The sequence below is a fragment of the Habropoda laboriosa genome, unplaced genomic scaffold, assembly GCF_001263275.1.
Source record: "Habropoda laboriosa isolate 0110345459 unplaced genomic scaffold, ASM126327v1 scaffold225, whole genome shotgun sequence".
Lineage (NCBI taxonomy): Eukaryota > Metazoa > Arthropoda > Insecta > Hymenoptera > Apidae > Habropoda > Habropoda laboriosa.
Genome location: NW_017100368.1, coordinates 735,881 through 759,093, shown reverse-complemented (window position 1 = coordinate 759,093; position 23,213 = coordinate 735,881). Strand labels below are relative to the sequence as shown.

The 23,213-nt window shown below is 42.4% G+C and overlaps 1 protein-coding gene across 2 annotated transcripts in view; it reads left to right on the top strand.

The window, feature by feature from the left end:
- The window catches only part of LOC108574761 (RB1-inducible coiled-coil protein 1), a 61,839-nt gene extending 39,083 nt beyond the window's left edge, over positions 1-22,756 (top strand). The window contains exons 3-9 of one of the 2 annotated variants that reach the window (XM_017937403.1): positions 14,847-15,135; positions 15,569-16,511; positions 16,869-17,086; positions 17,282-17,399; positions 19,549-20,292; positions 20,431-21,453; positions 21,998-22,756. In XM_017937403.1, the coding sequence (XP_017792892.1) occupies positions 14,847-15,135; positions 15,569-16,511; positions 16,869-17,086; positions 17,282-17,399; positions 19,549-20,292; positions 20,431-21,453; positions 21,998-22,099 (3,437 nt within the window). In that variant the 3' untranslated portion in view covers positions 22,100-22,756. Of the gene's footprint in view, positions 1-14,846; positions 15,136-15,568; positions 16,512-16,868; positions 17,087-17,281; positions 17,913-19,548; positions 20,293-20,430; positions 21,454-21,997 lie in introns of both variants that reach the window. The other variant, XM_017937402.1, reaches the window with a different exon arrangement.
- Positions 22,757-23,213: the final 457 nt, after the last annotated feature.

Here is a 23,213-nt window from a genome sequence, read left to right as displayed (position 1 = left end):
CATTCTCCCTTTTTCAATTTTCTCTCCTTTGCATTCTTTCTTTTTCAGCTCTCTCTCTCTCTCTCACATTCCTTTTTTCCCAATTCTCTCTCTCTCTCATATTCTCTTTTTAAATTCTCTCTCTATCACATTCTCCCTTTTTCAATTTTCTCTCTTTCACATTCTCCCTTTTTCAATTCTCTCCCTTTCACATTCTCCCTTTTTCAATTTTCTCCCTTTCACATTCTCCCTTTTTCAATTTTCTCTCCTTTGCATTCTTTCTTTTTCAGCTCTCTCTCTCACATTCCCTTTTTTCCAATCCTCTCTCTCTCACACATTCTCTTTTTCAATTCTCTCTCTTTCACATTCTCCCTTTTTCAATTTTCTCCCTTTCACATTCTCCCTTTTTCAATTTTCTCCCTTTCACATTCTCCCTTTTTCAATTTTCTCCCTTTCACATTCTCCCTTTTTCAATTTTCTCCCTTTCACATTCTCCCTTTTTCAATTCTCTCTCTTTCACATTCTCCCTTTTTCAATTCTCTCTCTTTCACATTCTCCCTTTTTCAATTCTCTCTCTTTCACATTCTCCCTTTTTCAATTTTCTCTCCTTTGCATTCTTTCTTTTTCAGCTCTCTCTCTCTCTCACATTCCTTTTTTCCCAATTCTCTCTCTCTCTCTCTCATATTCTCTTTTTAAATTCTCTCTCTATCACATTCTCCCTTTTTCAATTTTCTCTCCTTTGCATTCTTTCTTTTTCAGCTCTCTCTCTCTCTCACACATTCTCTTTTTCACATTGCCTCTTTCAATTTTTTCCCTCTTTCATATTTTCTCTTTCAATTTTTTCCCTCTTTCATATTTTCTCTCCCTGACTCTTTCGCGAGATGTATCGCTGCTCAGAAACGGCCAGAGGCTTATCCACGACCCCTGAAGCAACCTCCTCAGCGATCCACTTTGAACAGCGAACTTTCACGACGCTGATATGCCCGATAAAAAAAAGCAGGGATGGAGAAAGAGTGGAAGAGGTGTGTCCACGCGAGCCGCTGCGAAGAAAGAATATTAATTCCAAGTGAGAGAGAGCGTTTCACTCAACCCCAGAGAGATCGAGAGTGACTCGATCGTTTAAAAAAATTGAAAACACCTGCTGCCTTTGTTGCTCGACTTTCGAAAATTACTAGATGGACTGTTTTATTTCTGTTTTTCTTTTTCTTTTTTTTTTGAAAATTATTTATTTGAGGAATTCCGAAAATTCCCTGAAGCTGTTTCCTGAAAATTGCAATTTTGCCGCAACCTCAACTTTAATTTATCGTTACATCGATTGTTTTTCTTCCTCAAATATCTTCTGGCTAACGTCAGTTTATTTAGGGAGGAGGAGCACTCGTTGAACATAAATCTTACGCTTCGATGACCATGGGACTTTGGCTTGCACCGTTTCCTTCATATTTCTCCGCTGTGCAATTGCCAGGCATTTTCCAGGTTCTCCCACGACTTTCACGGTCCACGTTCCCCCTTTTTTTTACCTGCTTTCTTCGGCTCCTTTCATAAAACAATCGGATGATCCGTCACAGGTCTGAAAATTGCTACCTGAGCAACGCTCCGTTTTCCACAGTCATTTACATAGAGATTCGAGATTATTTTTTCTCAAAAAGAACCTGCTCGTCACCCTGCAGCTCACGAAACAATTCTAAAATTAAGCACGTACATTCTTTTTCGTCACTGCTTTGTACAAGCCCCGTAAAATGTTTTCTAGAATTTCGAACCAGCAACCTTGAAATTTGGTTAGATCACTGTTCCGTCGCGCAGGTACGGAACGCGTGGGGTCTTGGCCGGGTTTATGGCACGCTCGCAACAAAGACGCTTCGTAGCTCCGCGAAAAAATAAGTAATTTCTTACAGAACAATGCCTTTAGAATTTCAACTTTTCCGCGTCCTCGATAACCGAAGACGTGTCATAAACCAGGTATTACTGAAGGGTCAATCCACACGTGCGTATAACGGCACTCTCGGCCGAGGGTTGACCTGGCGGGAATTTCCGACGCGTCACCGAAGGAGAGCGAAGATTCCACGCATCCGCAGGTAGGACCCCACTCCTTTCAAGGAAAAGCGCGCTAAGGGCGCAATGGAAGGGTGGGTGACACTCAAGGGGCACGTTGATTGGTAATTTTTGCATACGTGAAAAACCAATCAGCGTGCCTTCTTGCACTTGGCGAGGGGAATCACGGAGGACTTCAGAAAAATTCGGCGATCGAGCGACAGATTCAAAAAAGTTTCTATCGAGCGAACACCATTAGATCTCCAGCCGTTCGTGGAGACATCACGTACATTTCGAGTCGCGATCTAACACACGAGTTATTTAAAACAAGTCGTCAATCGTTTCGTGACGCGAGCGAACACCATTAGATCTCCAGCCGTTCGAGGAGACATCACGTACATTTCGAGTCGCGATCTAACACACGAGTTATTTAAAACAAGTCGTCAATCGTTTCATGACAAACTCTACGTTTGCTACGTTCCGAACAACACAAATTTGAACTAGTTGCCCAGAATTAATTTGCCGGGTAACAGTCACGATCGCGAGCTCCCTTTTGAACATCGCAAAAGAACGCGACGCGACAATCACTTTTATGTATTTATGAGAACGAGGAAATTTGTCGGGACATTATTTTTAATGTCACTTAACACTTCGATCTTGACTTTTGAGTTAAGGTAACATGTCCTCTGGGCCAAATTTTCAGTATTCAGAATATTTCGAAAAACTCTTCTATTTCTTTCTGAACAATACAGTATAAACTACTAACCTCTGGACGGCGGATGCCGGGTCACTGCTGACCCAGCTTTCGTTAAAAAAGCTTTCGAAAATAATTCGATGCAAATCCAAAGAAACACTATAGCGGCGACATAATGGTCTTACCATAACACAAAAAAATAGAAAAATACAAGAAAGTTGTGGAACGAGAAGGCGCTTACGTTTTTTCATCTTTAAGGGTTCGTTGGAAATATTGATCTAAATTTTAAAATTCGGCAATAGGTGTCTTTTGTTCCAACCGAGTTTCGAAACAGAGCCACGACTCTCCCCCCTTCTTATTACAAATATGTTTGCTAATTTTAATTGTAGGTTTGCCATACGTTTCAGTTTGACCGGGACAGTCACGGCTTTCAATCTTTATCCCGGTGTCCCACTCGGTGTACAAATATCTTGATTTTTGAAGTGACTTGATTTTTAATGAGCTGTAAGAATAGTATAACATTTCTTAAGAAAGTTTTATCTACAGAAAAATACGACTTGGCTCCTAAATAGATTGTTGCTGTACTTTTAATTACTATCTCAATTTTCATTTTACGTGATTTTTTAATTACAATTTTCAAAAAATTTTCCTTCTCTCCTTTTTTGTACCTGTCCCGGTTTGATGTTGAAGAAATACGGCAATTCTATTTAATTACAAGATATCTATATAATTTTTATTGGATTTGGGTAATAAATTAAAAGGTGGTATTTCAATTATGAGGGCACTCATAAGAGATCAACGAGACGCCGAAGAAAAAAAGCATATCACCGTCCACCCGTACTAAACAGATAGTCACTATGTTATTCTTCTATATACACTACCGGCCAAAAGTTTGGAATCACCGAGCATTGCAATTTACACAAAAATTTCCAGAAAAATGTCAGAATCAATTGATATGAGATAAATTGATAACTGTAGAATTGAGATAAACTTCAAATCCTTAAAAAATTAGCAGCAGATTTAATATCGATGAAAAGTGGGAGGTGATTCCAAACTTTTGGCCGGTAGTGTATGTTTACGTTAACCTGTCCCAGTATGTCGATAATTTTTGCTGTTATCATTACACACACGTACTCGTTTCCCCTAATAATCCAACAATTTTAAACAATGCAACGCCTAGTAAAATAAAAAGATTTTAGTATTGGGTCACATTTGACCCAACATGCGCCGTGCGTGCAACTATCACGCCATCCGAGAGTTAATCGAGTGCAAAAGTTCTATCGATTTCTTCCTGCTACCACCTTTGCTCTCGCAAATGAATTACGGTAGCTAGAAAGTTGCCACAGTCCTACGCGGTAATTTCAGAACTCTTACTTCAATCGTAACTATAAAACGACAAAAGAAGAAAAACCGACAAATCCCTCTTTCTCTCATGTCAGAAATTCCTCGAGTGAACTTGCTGAACGCAAAAAGTAGCAATTAACTCTGTACAGGCTGTTCGAATCTCCTAGGCACATTTCTAAACCGCTGTTAGAACCTTAACCATTCATCCACGAAACACTTTCCACTCTACTATCCTTTCCACGAACTCGTCTTTCACGATTCTATCAATGAAAAGGCCGGGTGGAAATCGGTCACAGAGTAGATCGAACGAGCAGAGAGCGACTGCCACGTGAATGAACAGTTGGAAACGAAGGCAAATCGGAGGGCGTGAGGCTAGGTGTGAGGGAAGCCAGCGTGAGAGAGGAGCACGTAATAAAAGCCTCCACGTTGGCACTCGGCATCGAGCCGGACCGATATTCTTTATTTAGCTGTCGATAACCAATCGGCCGGGTTTTATTTAGACCCCACGATACCATTTCTCCTCGCTTTTCCCCCTACACAACGATGCTCATTGTTACGAGGGAGTTAATCTGCCATGGCGACGATTATCACGCGTCCACCCTCCCTCTTCTCGTTCCCCAATCGAAAGTCACAATGTGTACGCGCCACCTTGCTGATTAGACCGCGAGAAAAATATGTTTTTGTCAAGATTCTCGCGGTTTGTTTGTTTGTCCGGTTAGAACGAGGGAAATTGTGGAAGAGAGGGGGAAATGGAACGTAGAGCGGAAGCTATGGAGGAACGTAGCGAGCTTAGGGTTATCTTCGATCGGGTCAAGATTCGAAAGGGGATGAGAGTGTTCGATCGGGCCAATTAAGTGCACGCGAAGTGTTATCGCCAGTGATACCAGGCTTTTCTTTCGTCCAGTTTTACAATACCGATAACACCGTTGTATGGATATACTGTCCGTCAGAAGTGTGCAATTACTGGTTTTGATTAAGCGGTATTATTATTGGATTTTGTGCAATTAACAGCTGTGGGAATTGATATAAGTTCGTTTTATTTTGACAGGAAATTTTTTACATTTCGCGTTGATAGCGGTGTAATTTCGAAAATGTCAATCTTACAGGGGAAGCAGTTTAATATTTTCGTTTGATTAGCTGTTGAATAGGTGCTGATTGTGTAATTTGATTTATTTTGCGACGTGAAAATAGCGAAGTTTATAGAGTCTGTTTGTCCAAGAGTGTAGATGTAATTACAGTATACGTATCTCTCGATGCATAAATCATTGGATAGTTGCAATAGGAAATTTGGAATGATGATAAATTCGTGTCACGATTACGAAACGAAGCTATAATACTCGTTGATGCTTTGCATTATAATAGAAAACAAAATTATATCGTGCATTTCTAAAATGATATTAAAATCGATAGATATTCTATTCGAAACCGACGAGAGACTGGTGATTTATGGTTATTTCGAAATCGACGTAAACAATTTTTCTATGAAATTTTAAAATTCCACAATTTTCCATCAAATTTTAAATTTCAAAAGATTTTCTAAATTTTTCTAACCTCCATCTCTAAAAATTTTCCTTCGTATATTCATTGACCATTTTCCACGAATCACTATACCTTTTCGTAAAGTCTCCATCGTAAGATAAATAAACAGCTACAGAAAACGTGTCAGGAGCACAATTCTTCCCGGTTTCGCGGGGCGCCCCGCTTCAAAATTCGTGAAAAACGGCGACAGTCGGTCCTTCGGAGGGTTTCTAGAGAGGAGCCAGAGCCGCTTCGTAAATTACGATCGTTTATTGACAGCAGCCAGTGGATACGGTGGATACACAGTGGCTGCAGAGTATGTGATGTATAGACGCGATATATCAGATACTTGGACCAGATCCCAGCCTTGAGGGTTTATTCTAGTAACGCGAGGCTTTCCTTTTCAGATCTCGCTCTGCTCGATCGCGGCATTTGTCTTGCATAATGCCGAAACGATGCGTTGTAGAACGTAGACGTGCTTTTTCATTTATCAAAGCTTCTCCTCACTTTTCCTTGCCCCGGCACTTTTTACCCCGTTTTTCCTTCGCATCGTCTACAGAGCGCCCAATACACTTCCGGCAAGAAAAATCCATTCCTCTGTGGATTTCTATAGGTGTACTTGTAGTTCGAGTTGAAACCTTGTGCATCGTTGGTTTTGCGTTTCATGCCAGTGATATAGAGCCCTGGTTCACGGCGAGAGAAAGCTATGGGTTCTTAGGAGTGCGTGACAGGTGGTAAGAACCGCGGCCAGGGCTGTGCACTTTTGTGGATTGCGTGGAAACGTGATTCGTTTTCGACTGCTCTAGGCCTGTGTTTTAGACCACTTTTTACGGGAACGGTTCTGTGGTAATTATCAGGGATAGAAACTGGGTAATTACAGCTTGTGAATGGGGAAAGGAAGTGGTACGTACGTTTGAGTACAGAGAGGAAGCCGTGTGTATGCAGAGTATCGGGAATTAGCGATTGTTAGAAGTGGATAGATAAATCGAATTTTTCTTTTCGACAAATAATTTGACGATCTCTGTCTGACAATTATTTTAAGGGAAAGTGTTATTTCGTACAGCGTGAGACGTTTATATCGATCTCAGTGAATATCTCGAAAATTGTTGACGAGGTTGAGAAATATTTCAGATAAAAGTTTAAAAAATTGTTTTTACAGGTGCATACGTAGAGGACGTATGAAGGCAGAATTTCTTTTTTGTAGCCTACTATAAATAAGTGCATTTATTCAAAATTATTGCTGAAATTTACAAAAATCAAATTCCACTAATAATGAATAATTTACATAAAAATGTATTGATGTAATTAATAAGTAACGAATATACTACAATATATTGTAATTTGTGCTTTGCTCTCCCTCGTGAGGAAACACGGCGATACCAAGGTAGAAAACAGATATTGCGAATGTTTTGCAGTTTGTTTTGAAGAAACGAATCACGAGAATTCGACGATTACGGCGATCGCAGTGGTACGAGGCTCGTTCTAATTGAGAAAACACATGGTCGTCGTAGTTAGCGGTAAAAGTGGCGAGTTTCACTGGTATAGACCAGAGAAAATGACTAATTTATGCCGGTTTAACGATCTGCGCGGCTGAATCTCGTCCCGTTACACGAAGTAGAAGAAAGGTGAGCGGCGTGAAGATTCGTAGCTCTTGAACTCTTCAAGTCAAAAACGATTGGTAATTTCATCGTTCGACACGTCCAAATTAAACAGAACCGTCGTTTGTCTGCTCGCAGTTTCCCTCTGAAGTTGGCGTGAGACTTTAATGGGAACGAAAGTAAATCGATGCAATTCGTTGTACCGTGAAAATAATTAAATAAAGAAAAGAAAGAAAGGAAAACTGGGAGGGGAAAAAGTATCCAAGATCGTGATCTACTTTCTCTGTTAAAAATCAAATTTTGACACGAATTCTATCCGAGATTCTATCCAATGTATTCACGCGAGGCGAATCGTGTCGAGATAAAAGGGAAAAAGAAGAATCGAGATAGCCACGTAATTCCTTCGAGCACGAATCTTACCCTCTTATCTCGCCGAGCTTATACAATCGTTGAGTTTATCGTAAATTATCGTCGGTTCCATGGAAAAAAGTAAAAAATATTCGAGGAATTGAGTTCGATGGAGGAAGAATCTCTTGCCCTCTATCGAAAATTTTACCGTGAATTATCGCAGCTTTTTTAGCACACAAGTTTCACTTATCAATATCATATTGTACAGGTTGTTGCATACGAGATGGCCAATTTTACCAGCCTGCGAGATTTTCATAATTTTCTTTTTCGTAAACATTTTCGAGGATTTCTTAAGAGTGCACAATTTTTTCTTTTTGAACGAAGACATAAATAATCTTATTTCGTGAAAGTGGATCATGCTTCGATTATCCCTTTGTCGTACACCGCAGATTTCGGTCAAGACCTGATAAAAGCAGTTGTATCAGTTAGAAAAATGAATTTCAATTCCAGTTTTCCGTTTCATTTGCTAAACTGAAAATTGCGAAATTTCGTTGATTTACAATACATCAGCTTTTCTTACTTGATATTCTATTAAAACGGTAAATAGCGTAATGAAATCGTAGGGGAAGGTGTTAATAAATACAATTTTCAAATGTGCTACTAATCTAAAGCTTGTAGTTAACCAAAAACACCACGGTGGTTCGTTAATTCTTTAATAATTAAATAGCAGCCTGCGCGTGAACGTGAACTGTGCGTAAAAATTAAATACCATTGATTATTGTTTAGTTGAAAAAAAGTTTTTCACCGCTTTCTAGGAATGCACAATTTTTTCTTTTCTAACGAAGGTATAGATAATCTTCTTTTATTATACTTTCATTGATAAATATGATATTTACTAAAATTGCAGGTATTTAAAAGGACAATGGTAGAAATTGGCCAATTTTGGACCTGGCTGGCAACGAAAATTTTTTACAAGACACGATTGTACAATTTTTAAGGAGTCCGAAATGTATGATCATTTACCCCGGAGATGATGGGAAAGTTATGAAAAATAAGCGTAAACTTTGAAATGTCGTCGTTAGCAAGGCTCACCTGATTAATCGTCGGTATCTTCTTCGGATGATAATCCGTTGACGAAATAATCGTTCAAGAAATCCACTGGAAAATTCATTGTAAGAAATTTTCATTGCCAGCCAGGTTCAAAATTGGCCACTTTGTACCATTTTAGACAGTTTCATTTGCAACGATCTAACGGAATCTCGAATTTTACCATAAAACATAGATTGCTTCTAAAATAGAAAAACAGAAAACTGGAATTAAAATGGAGTTTGTACGAGGAAGAGGTATCAGCTGATGTTCACAGATGATCCACACGTTTTTCGCGCGTTTCCTGGCGATCGTCCAACTAATCCAGTCACGATCTACGATTTCTCTGCCCTTTTTTTCCAGATGGTCGACGAGTGACCGAGTTTTCGCCCGCGGATAAGATTGCGGCCCATCGAGTTACTATGGTTCTTCATTCATGCGTGCACGCACTCTGATCGAGACGCTTGGCAGCGGCTTTTATGTGGCCTATCAGTCGACTCGGATGAAAGAGCGTTCGCAATCGTCTGGCACGACGCTACCCGGAGCGTGGCCCGCGACCCATTAACCCTTTAATAAGCCACGATGGATCGCACTACGCTCTTATTAAGCGTTTCCATTGGACAGCCGAATATCTAATTATCTGCTCGTTCGTGCGATCGTTTGTGGATTTTCTGGGAGTGTGAGAGATGGGGAATTGCGATTTGAGAGACAGATTTTCTTGGCGAAACAAAATGACGGCAGTGAAGGGTTTTTTCAAATCGTATTTTCCTACTTCTGATATTCGAAACGGGCATTTTTCCAATTCTATTTCTCAGTCACAATGTTTTCAAATCCTACTTAATTGCAGCTGTTTCCAGTCCTACTTTTTAGTTGCGATGTTTCCAAATTCTATCGTTAGTGTAGTTACTTACGAAGAAATAGGAGACGACTGAGGTTCATTTTGGAAGGAAAAGAAATTATAGAGCATCTATTCGTAAAACTTTGAAAAATTTGAATAATCGATTTTTCGGGAAGTTTCTCTTATTTCGCGATAAATCTTCGTTTCTGGAGATGACCAGTTCATCTTTGGTTGCGAGTTGAGAATGTTTGACTTCTTTGATCGTCGGCGGACACTTGAATAACGCTTTTGCGAATGATCTCTTTTACGGGGGAATAAAAATGTCGTATTTCACGGTACAGGTGTTCCATAGAAGAAAGAATTTCAAAAACAAAGTTCGAAAAGAGCGAAGTACAGTTATTTAAAAAGTTCACAAATTCGCGTAGTCTCAATTACGTTAACAGAAGACTTAAAAATGTTCTCCGGGAAAATCATTTCTCTTGTAATTCCTTCAGCAACATCCCAACCAAGTTTTCCGCGTGAACCTGAACGAGAATCAAAACAGATAGCTCGCGAGGTGTATTTCGTGCGAGCATTCCTCGATAAACGGTGATTTATAGCCTGTACAAGGAAACAAGCTGCTCTGTAAAAGCAGAAGCGTGTATTTTCGAGCTTCGACTTCCTCTGACTTCGGCGAAATAAAAATATCGCAACGTTTCGCGCTAACGCTACAGAACGTTCTAATTTTTACACAGAGAGAAAGATATTCCTTTTTTTTTTTTTAAATAAATAAATAAATGCGTCGCGTTATTTTCCCGGCCGCATCGACGTGGGCGTGTGTTTGCTGTGCGTAGAATGTATAATTAGAAAAGGGGAGCATTAGTCCAAGTTAAGATATTCTGGGAATTCAGTGTCGTGCCGTGAAATTCTTGGCCCCTGTTTGCCAGGTTCACCCTGCGCCGCCGGAAGCTTATGCAATTACATGATTAAAAGAGGTCACCGTGCGCTATATGCGGTGCATTAGAGACGCGAGCGAATTTTCATCATCTTTGCCCCGTTTCTATCTGCGTTTCTACATTGTACGTTGTGTAACCTAAGCGGCTCGATAAATAGTGCCGCGTTAATTCTGCATCCGCGTAAATCTCTCGCCAGCTTGTTGCTCCGCCGGAATAACGTTGTAAACACTTTGTTGCGAACAGCGCTCTCGGCAAAATTTTCTCACTTCGGACGAGAAGAGGCGAAATTTTTATTTTTTCAATTTAACGCGTTCGAAAAATATCAATTTTTGACAGAACTTCAGGGTGAAACGAAAAAGTCACATTGAAATATTTTATTTCTGCTTAGATATCGATGATATCGCGTTTTTATCACTTCAATCCACTTTGCTGCATAGCCTTGAATCCAAGAGTATTCTTTCTCGCCAAATGGAAGTTCCACTTCGAGAAGCTGTCGTGGAAATGAGTGATACGCGCTGCGATTAATCGTGTTACAGAGCAGGAACCGAAAACGGTAATTATTTCAAGAAATTTTAGTCGAAATATCGTTGAGAAAGGATTGTTTGTTGCTCGATATGAAGGAAGTGGTAGGAAAGTTTTTGAGAGATTTAGTTTGGATGGAATTTTTAATTGCAATTTTTCGATTAGAAAATTCTGAATCGATAATTGGTTCAAATTTATCTGGAAGAAAAATTTCGACGAACGATTTAAAGAAAGGGGTTATAGGCAAATTATCGCGTCGATTTCCCCTGTAAACTCTATTCCACATGAAATTCATGCGAAACGACGCTCCAATCGCTTTTTCTTTATTTGCAAATCGTCGGGGTCAGTCGGTCTCGATCTCCCAACGCGTCTATTCATCGTACGATTCGCATCGGAATATGCATAACCAGCTCGCACGCGCATATGAAAACATCGTTCCACGGCGAATCGAATCGCCAACAGGTTCCACTTCCTGTTTCTAGCCTATTTTCTATTCTTCTCCGTCGTAGGTCGAGCCGTTTATATCCATTGTCGCCAAATCGAATGTTCGATTATAATTCATTAATAATCAATCATCGGTCGCGTAATAATAGAAGTCAAGAGAACCTGGGGGGAAAAGAACATTCGCGAATTCGCTACGAATTTTCACCCTGGCGAATTCTTCGTTCGATTTCCACTAGGGATGATGTTTTACGAAAATCCGAATTTCACCTTGGAACAGTCGAGTTATTCGAATCATTCGGATAATTCGAGTCGACCTATTCGAATGATTCGGATAATTCGAATCGGCCTATTCGAATCATTCGGATAATTCAGATAATTCGAATTATCTGAGTAAAGAATTGGTTTTCGAAATTTTTCGAATTATTGCGGATAGCTTGCGTGTTCGAAGCTTCACATCCCTAATTTCCACCCTCTGATCTTTTTCACGCTCGGATGAATATTTTTTTTCGAACGGAAACACTAAAAACACGAGGGTCGACGAGGAGAAAAGCCTCGTCCCTCGAAGCAAACGCGGCATAAAATCGATACATTGTCCAACAGTTGTACAACATATACTTCAGCCTCGATTTACTCTTCTACCACCTACCCCTCGTGTCGTCTTCTTCACGCTCCACCCTTTCCTCCTTCTCGTGCATTTTCCTCGCGAGAATTTCGGTCAACCGGCTAACAGCCACTCGAAAATCGAAGGACAATGGATTGTCTTAATTGTATCATACGCCTCGGAGTGTCTGATCTCCTTGCTTCCATTCTGTCGTTCGCTGGGACAAAAATGGAAGAAAGGTAGCTCCACAGGATGCTCGAGGTAATCGAAATCGAAAACGATTTTAGTGCTGTTCAAATGAAATTCGTCAGATTTAACGGGAACTCGGGGAAGGAAAGAAGCTCGTGGGTTGATTATACGGTAAATCGAGACGTCTAGGGCGGATTTTAAGTATTTGAGAGATGCCTAACGCCTACATAGCCTACGGTCAATATTTGCGGGAAAAAATAGCTCGGTCGATGATACTGGACACTATTCATCAATCAACCTACACGAACAAACGTTATGTCCTACATAAATGTCCACGATAGAAGGTATTATGTCGCGCGATGTGAAATGTCGGATTTTTCAGGCAACAGTGAAAATCGTTTTTTAAATTGAAACAAACATCAGCCGTACGTTCTCCAACGGTAACTTATCAAAAATTTTACGAACATCGAGGTAACCCAAGAGTATTCACGTGTACATTTAATTTTCTTCAAAATTCCAATATTTGCGACAGCAAATCCTCCATTGCACAATCTTCTAACGAGAAAAACAGTTTAATCGCCACCGATCTGAAATAAAGAAAATATAACTACGTAATAAATTCAATTATTTTTTTCTCCGACTTTAAGTGTTTCAATGATTTACGGACGACCGGTCAGTCGAATGATTTATGAACGACCAGCGTCGCTGATTTTCGTTAAAATCGTCGCTCCTTGGAGTTAACCCTATCAAACGGTAACGCAAACGTTCCACGATTATTTCTTCGCCGGGAGACTCGAGCCATTGTCCGATTCAACTCGAAACAATATCTATCGGTTGAACTCGAATTCACGATTCACAGGGCGATTCTCAGCCCTCGATTCTCAGTCTGATCCATGTGACCACTCTTTCTGTCTCTCCCTCTCAGCGTTGTCGGACAATTGCACGAACAGATCCCGAAAACTCACGAACCAAGAATCCTCTCAGCGAGCTATGATCCCAAAGGCGATCCTGCTTGGATCTCTGGACACGAGGGAGGAGTTTCTCGGTGATCTAAAAGTGGTTAAAGATGGACCTTAATAAAATCAGATGTTGGTAAATCGACAGAGGAGCAAAGATACCTTCGACGAGCACAGAGGGTTGAACTGCTAACCGACGACCGTACAATTGATCGAGCTTCGCCAGCGTAATCTTGGCACGCGATGAAAGCTCAAGGTCGCGGGCAAAGCTCTATCGCTGTTTCTGTGTCCGTACGTCATAGCCTGGACTCGAGGGAAGTTGCACCTGCTCGTCACCAGGATCACTCGTGCTAGTAACTAGGATCTGACAGACCTAATGAGAATTGCTCGTACGAGCATTCGTCAGCAGTTCAATTTGATCTAATTTATTTTTGTGTTGCTGTAAATGTAGTATCGGGGCCTCCATACCCAAATAGGAAACCTCGAAGAGAGAGCGCAAAACCTCGGCTTGCTAAGCCGAAGGTCCCTCAATATTTTTCCCTAAGTTCCTACGTAAATATGTTGTGAAGTCTATGTTGAGCTGTCTAAGAGATTGTTTCTTCTATTGGACGTACTGGAGAATTTGGGACAAGCCAAGGTCTTCGATTTTGGGTCTAAATCCTCCATAGTTAGCCCCATAATTATGACAGCCAGACTGCCGTCATTGCTGGAGGCTGATCCTGAACTATATGAGATTCTATTGTGGACTGTAGATCAGAAAAGAGCCTTTTTTAGGAACAATTCTGGCCCAATTCACTGGAAACGCTGAGAAAAATCGCGTCTCTCCGATATCACACCGTTTCTCCACTCAAAGTATCACGTTCTAACGATAACAAACTGCATCCTGCAGCGATGATATGCGATGATGCGTCTCTCGGTGTCACCTTACGGTCCGTTTCCAAGCAGAACGGCCAATGAAGCGATTCGACGTCGATGGAAGGGAATTGTTTTCAGCAACGCGCTCTGACGGCTAGGAAAATCGCTGGCCTGAATTAATTTTATTTAAAGTTCATAGACTGCTTCCAATCGTTATCTTGCGTATAGGACCGGCAGGTTAAGCTCATCTCGTCGCATTTTCACTCCGAGAATTATGTCACCATTATTCCATTAGCTCGTGTGATATCAGATATCGGATGCCTGATAACCTTTTTCGTGTTAACCTTTTCAGAGAGGATTTTTCAAATAAATGGTTCATTTGTAACAAAGATATTCTTTGACAATAGGATGTAATTGCAGTAGGCTAAACTATTAGAAATTCTACTGTACCAGGTGTGACAATGAAATTTCGAGAATAATTCGTTGAAAAATTTCTTCTTGAAGATTCGGTAAATGTGAGGCAGTGGTTATTAAATCAGGCGAATACATCGTGATCGATGTGGAATTTAAAACCTCTTTCACTAGAATTGCTGAATGTGCAGGTTTAACTGTTCCCACTTTTGAGGAAAACAGAATTATTCTCGAACTTTATTTTCACCCTTCGTATTTCTTCGATTGGCTGTCACGATCGCTGAAATATCAGTAGAATTCGATTATTCGTATAATAATTCAAATATTCGAATTATCCGAATGAAGAATTCGTGTCTGTTTTCGTGACTTTTCGCTTGGACACAGAGTTCTCTATCGAGTCCACGAATTCCTTCTATTTTGCCCCAGATAAAGTGGAGTAAATTTGAAGAAACACCCTAGCATAAGTGACCAAATACGATTGATTCTCGTTTTCATTGTAGATGTCGATCTCCAGAGCCAAATCGACACGTCGTTGGCTATGCCAGCCACCTATCAGACCCTCGTCGCGCGCGCCCAATTGGCTCAGCAATGCTGCGGATTGGCGCGAGAGCAGACAAGGATCTGCGAGAGGCTGGTGCATGACCAACACCTTCAGCAACAGGGCTGGGCGGCCGTGGTGGCCAACTTGGAGGACATCACGCAGATGTTCCAGTCGCGGGCCGATCTCCTTCATCAGAGCTTCGCCGTTTATCTGTCGGAGAGGCAGCAGCACGTGGAACTGCTCGAGAAGTAAGCAAATTGAAAATAGAACAAAGACTAAACAGAGGAATCGTTCACAGACCGGGATAAATCGAGGCTCTACGTTGTACCGAGTAATTAAGATTGACCGCGGCGTTCAGTTAAACCTAATGATACTAGCCTATTTGCATAATCGCGGGGAGGAGGTCCCCGTAAAGTGAGGTTACAGGTGCTTGACGCGATAGTCGAGCGATATTTCTTCCGAACGACGTTAATTGCGCGCTCGATAGATAGTTGTTTTTTAAAAAGAATTGCCCGTGGATAGTGTACAATGCCAGATGACGTCAAGGTAGACATATGATTACGACGGTGACGCAGTAGGAACAATGGCTAATGTGCTCAGGGGCACGTACTCTGATACAGCGATTAGGAAACAATTAGAGAGTCGTCAATTTAACATCACAAATTGAAATACTTCTTTCAGCTTCAGCGCTGATCTGGGTACCCTAGCGAAGATTCCAATCCTCCCAGCCTTAAGAGCCCAGGCAGAGGGTCTGCAGTATCCGGACGATCAGCCAAGTCAATCTGAGAAAGATTCCGAAGGCAGAGACGAAGTTCTGAGCCTGCTTCGATGGATCTCGGCGAAAGACAATCAGAGCAGCCTGGAACAGGTAGCGGAGCAGTGTTCGCGAGGTCTCGAGCAGTTCGACGAGAGGGTGATGGAGGCGTTGAAGTTAGAGGTGAACGCGGCCATCGACAGCGCGAACAAGCAGGATATGAAAGAGATCAAGGGGTTGGGTGAACGATTATTCGCTCTGGAACAGCTAATGGTGCAGGCTAAGAAGCTGGTTCACGAACAAGGAGAGCTGGCTCATGGATTTTTGCAGAATCAGAGTCGAGCGAATAATCTGGGCGATGCTAGTGTCCTGCCTGATCTATGCACCTCTCACAGACGTCAGTTGCTCGTTATGCTGCAGAATCACAACAAGCTGCGCGATATAAGGCGCCGATGCACCAAGGCGAAAGAGGAGCTGTCTGTGAACATCTACCACAGGCTCAAGTGGATCATGTACGTGGAGAACAAAATGATGGAAGTGGATGGAAAGCTGGTGATGTACCACGAGAGCCTGAAACGTTTAAGAAGGCACCTCGAGGTGTTGCAGCAGATCCATTTGGCGCCTCATATGTACATGAACGCTGTGGCTGAGGTTGTTCGAAGACGAACCTTCTCTCAGGCTTTCTTGGTCTGGGCCAGCAACCTGGCGTGCCAGTTGTTGACTGTTCATAGCGAGGAATTGGCTCGTAGAAGGGAGTTTCAGAGTAAATTCGACGGACACTTCTTGAACACCTTGTTCCCTGGGCTGGAGGACACGCCACCGCCTTTTGCTACGCAAGCACCGTCTGTTTTCGATAACGGGTTACCCAAGGTATGTATTTATTCCTTCTTCCTCCTTATTGAAAGACTTGATAAATCCGTCAAGAGAACTAAACTCCTTTAACCCTCGTACGACGAATGCTGGGTTACTTCGACTCAACAGTGTTAAAGTCAGGCGGCTCAGATTACGCTTGATACAGGAAATACACAGGAAAAATATAAATAGTTGAAAGTATACACATTTATATCCAATTCCTTCCTGAAACTCATGTACAATAGAGATTTGCCTCCCATGTCCGTCTAAAACCATTCGCCTTCCGAGGGTTAAATATGTGTCACTAAGCAAGTCAAATCTTTAACTTAACCGAGAAAGAGAACAATTTGTGAACGATTGTGTTACGTGTTCCAGTTGACAGCAGACGATATGGAATCTCTAAGATCGGAGCTACCAGACCTGGCCTTGGCCGTCTCCTTGCCAGACTTGAACGGCATCACGCAGTTCTTCCTGTCGAAGAGTCTCACCGAGGCCAGCGCTGACTGTAACAAGGAGAAGGACAGCAGCTCCATTTGCGTCGACGCGGCTGCCAAGGAACAGGAGAGGACGAGGGCTCCCATGTTGTTCGACAGGTATCTTTCGATCCAACCTGAATACAACAGTTTCGAACCGCTTATATCACTTTAGACTACAGTCGCTCAAGTAGACTTTCTTTTCCAAAAATTCTTTCTGCGCACAGTGGTTTCAAACTTCTAACTATTATATACATCTTAATTTCTATCGAAACATCACGAAAAATGACTTCTCCCATTTCTTTATGATTTCAGGGGTGGATTCGAGTCGGAGACAGACACGGAGGAATTCGAGAAGATCGGCCAAGGTGCCGCGGATTCTAAGCCGGAGTCGTACAACAGCGCGAAACAAATGCGTCAGAAGCAATTGGAGGTTGGTGCCTCGCGAAGCGTGTCCCCCGCATCCTCCACCTCAACTAACGTGTCCCCGCTTAATTCGAAAGTCGCGGACCTGACGAATCGGTCATCCTCATCGAGCGAGCCCGGATCCTTCCATTTCCCAAGTTTGTCCGTCAGTGAGCGTCCTGCTCAGCTCAGTCCGTTAACAGAGTGTGCAGAAAACGGCGAGTCGAGCTGTTTGCTTCATCGCGTAACCACTAATGCTCTTTCCAATTATCACGAGTTACCGTCGATCACGCCGATCGCGACCGAGGAGCAGAATTCCTTGAGTCCAAATCCTCCCTCATCCCTGTCACGTTCCGTGATGTGCGACGGCCAGCAGCAACAATGCCACCAGCTGTCCAGCAGTGGCAGTAGCAGTCCTTCCATTGGAGTAGGCGCTACTGACTTCATGGGTACTGAGTTTTACATGGAAGAGTCTCTGCCGAGCAGTCTCAGCGAGCATCCAGGCGACGGCCAGCATCAGGCTATCGTTTCCCTTCTCCAGGTACTGGACGACTTACAGCTCGCTAACAGACCTTGTAGTCGTAGCCGTAAACGTTCCATTACCGCTGATATATATATATACATATTACCATACCCTGATTTATTCCCTTCCTGTGTTCCCTTTTATTTTTCTTCTTCTCCACCATATATGTATGTACTGCGTAGAGCTCAGGAGTTTGCTCCTGGAAGGAATGCGGGTCTAATTGGCTCGCATTCCCATAGGGCCACCTTCTCTAAGACAGTCATAAAAATAAGGCACACGTATTGTCATTATCATGAACGCGATAATATCGACGAATCGGATCACGTAACACTGCGTGGCGAAAGATTCAGGCGGTGCTAGTGGAGTACACCTCTTGCCTCTGTGCCGTCCCGGTGGCAAACTCCTGAATTGTACACGGTAGATTTATATATGTATGTCACTGACAAAGTGTACAGTTCAGGCGATGTCCACGCTGCCTAGGCAATGTTGAAAGTGTACCGATTTAAGAATGTTACTTCGTCCTTTGCATAGGCAGGGTGTACATTGCTGGATTTTTACACTTTCCCGGTAAGATATGTATTTACATATTTATATGTGATACACGCTCTTGTTTTGCTGACATTATTCGACTTTTTATAACCTGTATCTATGATTCAGTGTGTACCCAGTTTTACTCGCTCCCTCTGTATTCATTTCTACGTCATACCTCCCGTCTGAGAACCTCGTAAAGCAAACCGTTTGATAGCTGCTCGACGCTGGTCGCTTACCTGAATTTTTATGCCCACTTACTTTCCCTTTCTGTGGTTTTCTAGGTACTTTCGTTGTCATTGTCTATTACATTCGCTATCCAGTAAGCTATTAGCGCTGAGTTTATGCAAAAATACTGTAATTTATCGAAATCGTGTGGGTATGTATTTATTGCCTGCCGTAATTCTCTGACTCGCTGTTGTGTTTGCCGCCCTGTGTTGTGTCGTTGTCTACACACCCCCTTTCCTTTCTCTGTTTTTCTGTTTTGTTTGGTTTTTTCTTTTTCTTATCAGAAGTAGCAGTGCTTGCGTGTTCGAGTTTGTTGTTTTACGACATTAGCCAGCCTACACTCGTAAATCTACGCGTGTCGTCGTGTCTCCGTCTGGTTTTAGTCTCGTGTGAGTGCGTGTGTTTTAATTTTTTTTTACAGGATAGCTGCCGTCGCACTCGATACTCCCGATCCCCTGTCCCCGAAGTACGTTTTCCTCGAGACTTTATATTATTCAACAGAGAGAGAGAGAAAGAGAGGGAGAGAGAGAGAGTGAGACAGAGACAGAGAGAGAGAGAGAGAGAGAGAGAGAGAGTTCGCTTTTCAGAAATAGACCCGACGACTTCGTTCGAGAACCAAGACTGTTATTATACCTGTGTCATACTCATCATCACATATACATACACACATACACAGACACACACCTTTTGGGGTTTTCTTGCTTTTGTCGAATATTTGTTTGTATCCTGAATAATCTCTGAAAGGCAAATTTCATTCTCTTCCATTCACGCCTGTGAACGAGTTTATTTTTTACGTTTTTTTTAATCATGATTAGCTGTCTCGTGGAGTTTTATAGCACGGAAGGGCACGTTCCTTCGTGGATACTCACAGCCACGTCTCTGACGCTCGTCATTTCAGGAGAATCTTGGTAACACGCGCGAGGAGGTGGAGAGGCTTCGTTCGATCCTGAAGACTCTGAAAGCTGTGGTTTGCGAAGCATTGACGTCCGTTCGCCAGGAGTTGGCCGTGCTGAGGGACAGATCGGAGGAGGAGAAGACTGGCTTCTCCAAGATGACCGAACGTGTTCGTGAGGCTTTGTCGTTTTACTCGCGCGAGTATGATCGTCGTCTTCGAGAGCGCGAGCAAGAGCTGACGGTGGATCACGAGTTAGAGATGGCCGATGTTAAGAAGCTGATCCAGAGCAGGGAAGAAGAAGCGTGCATTTTGAAACGTAACCTGCTGGAGAAGGAAACTGAACTGGCGGAGCACGAGCGTCTGGTGACAACTATGAGGCAGAAATTAGAGGCAGAGCAAACTGAGATGAGGGATCTACAGACGAGACTCCACCAGCAACTCGAAGAAGCTCTGGAACAGGCTCGCGTTGAAAAGGAAGCAGCTGTGAAGAAGGCGAACGATGCGAAATTCATGGAGATTGCATCCTTGACGAACACTCTCACGCAGCACCAAAAACGGATCCAGGAGCTGGAGGAGAGCTTCAACACGGCGCGTAACGACCAGCAGAGTTTGGTGAAGGAGGCTACTGAGAAGTTGCAGATAGAATACAAGTCGAAACTGGAGTCGGTCGGGAACAGGTTGCTCAAGCTGATGCCCACGTCAACCATGGAGAGGAGCCCCAGTGACAGCAGCCTTGAGAAGATCGAAGTAAGCATTCTTACGAAGAAATTATTTTGTTCAATTTCTTGAATTGGCTTAATAACAAAGTCGCTATATTATGTATTTTTATTGTGAGCCAGAAAGGGTTAAAAATTTCATTAACGGAGCTCCTTTCTTTCCTTCCAGAGACCAGATGTCGCCGAGTTAGTCAGTCACATCCTGTCCCAAGCGAAGGAGAGCATGAACTTGGAGAGATCCGTTGCTATACGAACAGCCATAGAGAAGGAACGGATAGACTGCGTGGTGAAATTGGACCGTGAACTAATTCTAGCCAGGCAGGTGATCGAGGAGAAGGACATGGAGGTAGAGATGTATAGGATAAGGGAGATAGCATTGACAGAGGAGTGCAAGCGTTACAAGAACGAGATCAGACGTTTGACGGAGTCGGATAGTTTCAAGAGCATCCTTGGCGAGGCAAGTCTGCACAAAGAGCACAGCGATGAGCAATTAGAGATGAGTCAGGGTAGTCTGAAAGAGTTAGAGAAGCGTCTAGAACCGGAGAAAGACGAGGTAGAGGTGTCTGAGTCGAAGAAGGTGCGACTGGAAGCGAGCAACAATCCCAGCTGCTTGTCCAGAAGGTTGGAGATCCTTGAGAACGACAACAAGAGGTTGACAGCTGAGATGCAGGCGCTTCGAGAGAGCAAAGAATCGGCCGAAGAGAAGATCGAGGCTTTGGAGGCTGACAAGGTGCGACTGGAGATCGAGTTAGTGAAGGAAAGGTCCAGAAGTTTCGCTGCTCCTGACTCGTCGTCGTCGTCTGAGAGCCGCGAGAAGGATATGAACGCCTCTGTGGCAGTAGTTACAGAATCTGGCGCTCTCAGGGACGCCGCGACCAGTCCAAAGCCTCAACGTCGGCGAGATTGTGCCATGGGCATGTCACTCGTGGAGCAGAAGATGAAACAGATTGCGAAAAAGCTGGTAGAAAAGGGTCACATAACGGTGACCAGTTGCGAGCCGGGTGACAAGGTGTTGTTGTTCTGGGATCCAATGTATAAGACGTATATCCTGTACCAGGAGTCTATGACGTTCTATTTCCTCAACTCCGATTGTTTCTCTAGCTTGAATCTGTGCTCGACTTCTGGCGAGACACCGAAAGATATGCATACCATCGTTGAGGTTGTGGATAAACAGTACTGTCACGCTAGGAAGGTTAGATCCCTTTTCTCCTTAGCCTTCAGTTTGATTAACCCTTTAACTGCGTCTTCACTTTGAGCATTTACAACATGAACAGTTAGTTCACATGCCAATTTTACACTGTCTTGATGTTCGATCACTTTCTCTTCTTCAAGGCCATTTCCTGGCCATAACTCAAACATGCTTAAATGCATATTAACAACCGTTGCAAAATGATATAGAACAAACTGTATGCTGTTTTGCAAACATATACCGGTGACCTTGAAGAAATTCGAATAAAAATGACCCTAAAAAGGAATATTCCTGCCGCGATATATTTCTCCTTCGAAATCATTCGAATTACACTTTAAACATTTCTAATATCATTAAAAGCAAAAGAGATGTTCATTTTACGCTGGTGCACCCAGTGAACTGTTACTATTTCAGGACATATTTATACGTCTGTCGCAGTTAAAGGGTTAAAAGGAAACTTTAAGAAGTCTTCTTCTAGTTTCTCCTTACTTGGTATATCACAAAATCACGCAGCATAAACTTACGATAAAATTGTGACTTGTTTCAGGCGGAAAATCGGTATCGCGTGCCGCAAGGCACCAAGTTCTACCGGGTGGTCGTGAAGCCTGTGAACGATAGTGCATCTCTGATGACGAGTATACAAGAGTAATGACGGTGGCGGACAGAGAGAGGAAACGTGAGATCCATCGATTCTCCGCCGATCGAAGAAATGAAATAAAGCCCTGTGACCGCGGATCCGTGTCGCGGGGATGAACACCTGTGGCCTTGCACGTGCAGTTCATCCGTTGCGCGGATCCTTAGCGTATATATACGTGTTTGCGACCATCCGGAAACCCTCGGATCAAGGCCAAAACCTGCCAGAGCCTGTAGACGCATCCTTGAACGTTCACGGACCAGAAGGAACGAAGTTTCATTTTTTGGCTGATCGAAAGCTGGTTGTTTGAGAACAGAGAGGTACATATCTGGGTACCGCCGTTAGTTTTGTGGGTGTCACACGGATCGATTAGGGATCAGAGACGAAAGGATGCGCTGGCGTTTTATTGTGATATAAATAATTTTAACGGAAGCAAAAACAAGAAAAAAAAAAACGAAAAACAAATTGACAAAAAAAGAAACAACAACAAATGAGTGAAACATAATTGCCGAATGCTGTGGTTAGCTGTGAAGCGTGTAAAACGACGTTTGTATTCCTTTTTCCTTTTTTTTTTCACAGACCGAGCGAGAAAGAGTGGAAGCGTGTGCGAGATGGAGATAGATAGATAGATAGATTGATAGATAGATAGATAGATAGATAGATAGATAGATAGATAGATAGATAGATAGATAGATAGATAGATAGATAGATAGATAGATAGATAGATAGATAGATAGATAGATAGATAGATAGATAGATAGATAGATAGATAGATAGATAGATAGATAGATAGAGAGTATGTTGGAGCAAGAGATATAACGAAGCAAAACCGCGAATATAAATATTATTATTATTATTACAACTACTATTACTACTACTACTACTACTACTACTACTACTATTACTGCAACTACTGCTACTACTACTACTACTACAACTACTACTACTACTACTACTAATACTACTACTATTATTATTATCTTTGCACTGTGTGTGAAAAAAAAAGAAGCGAAACGAAGCGAAGTGGAGCGGAGAGAAACAAATTGTAGTAGAGTAAGTTTTACAAAGAAACCGTTGGGAAAACGAAGAAAAAAAATCATATAATAAGCGTACACTAAGGAATAGAAGT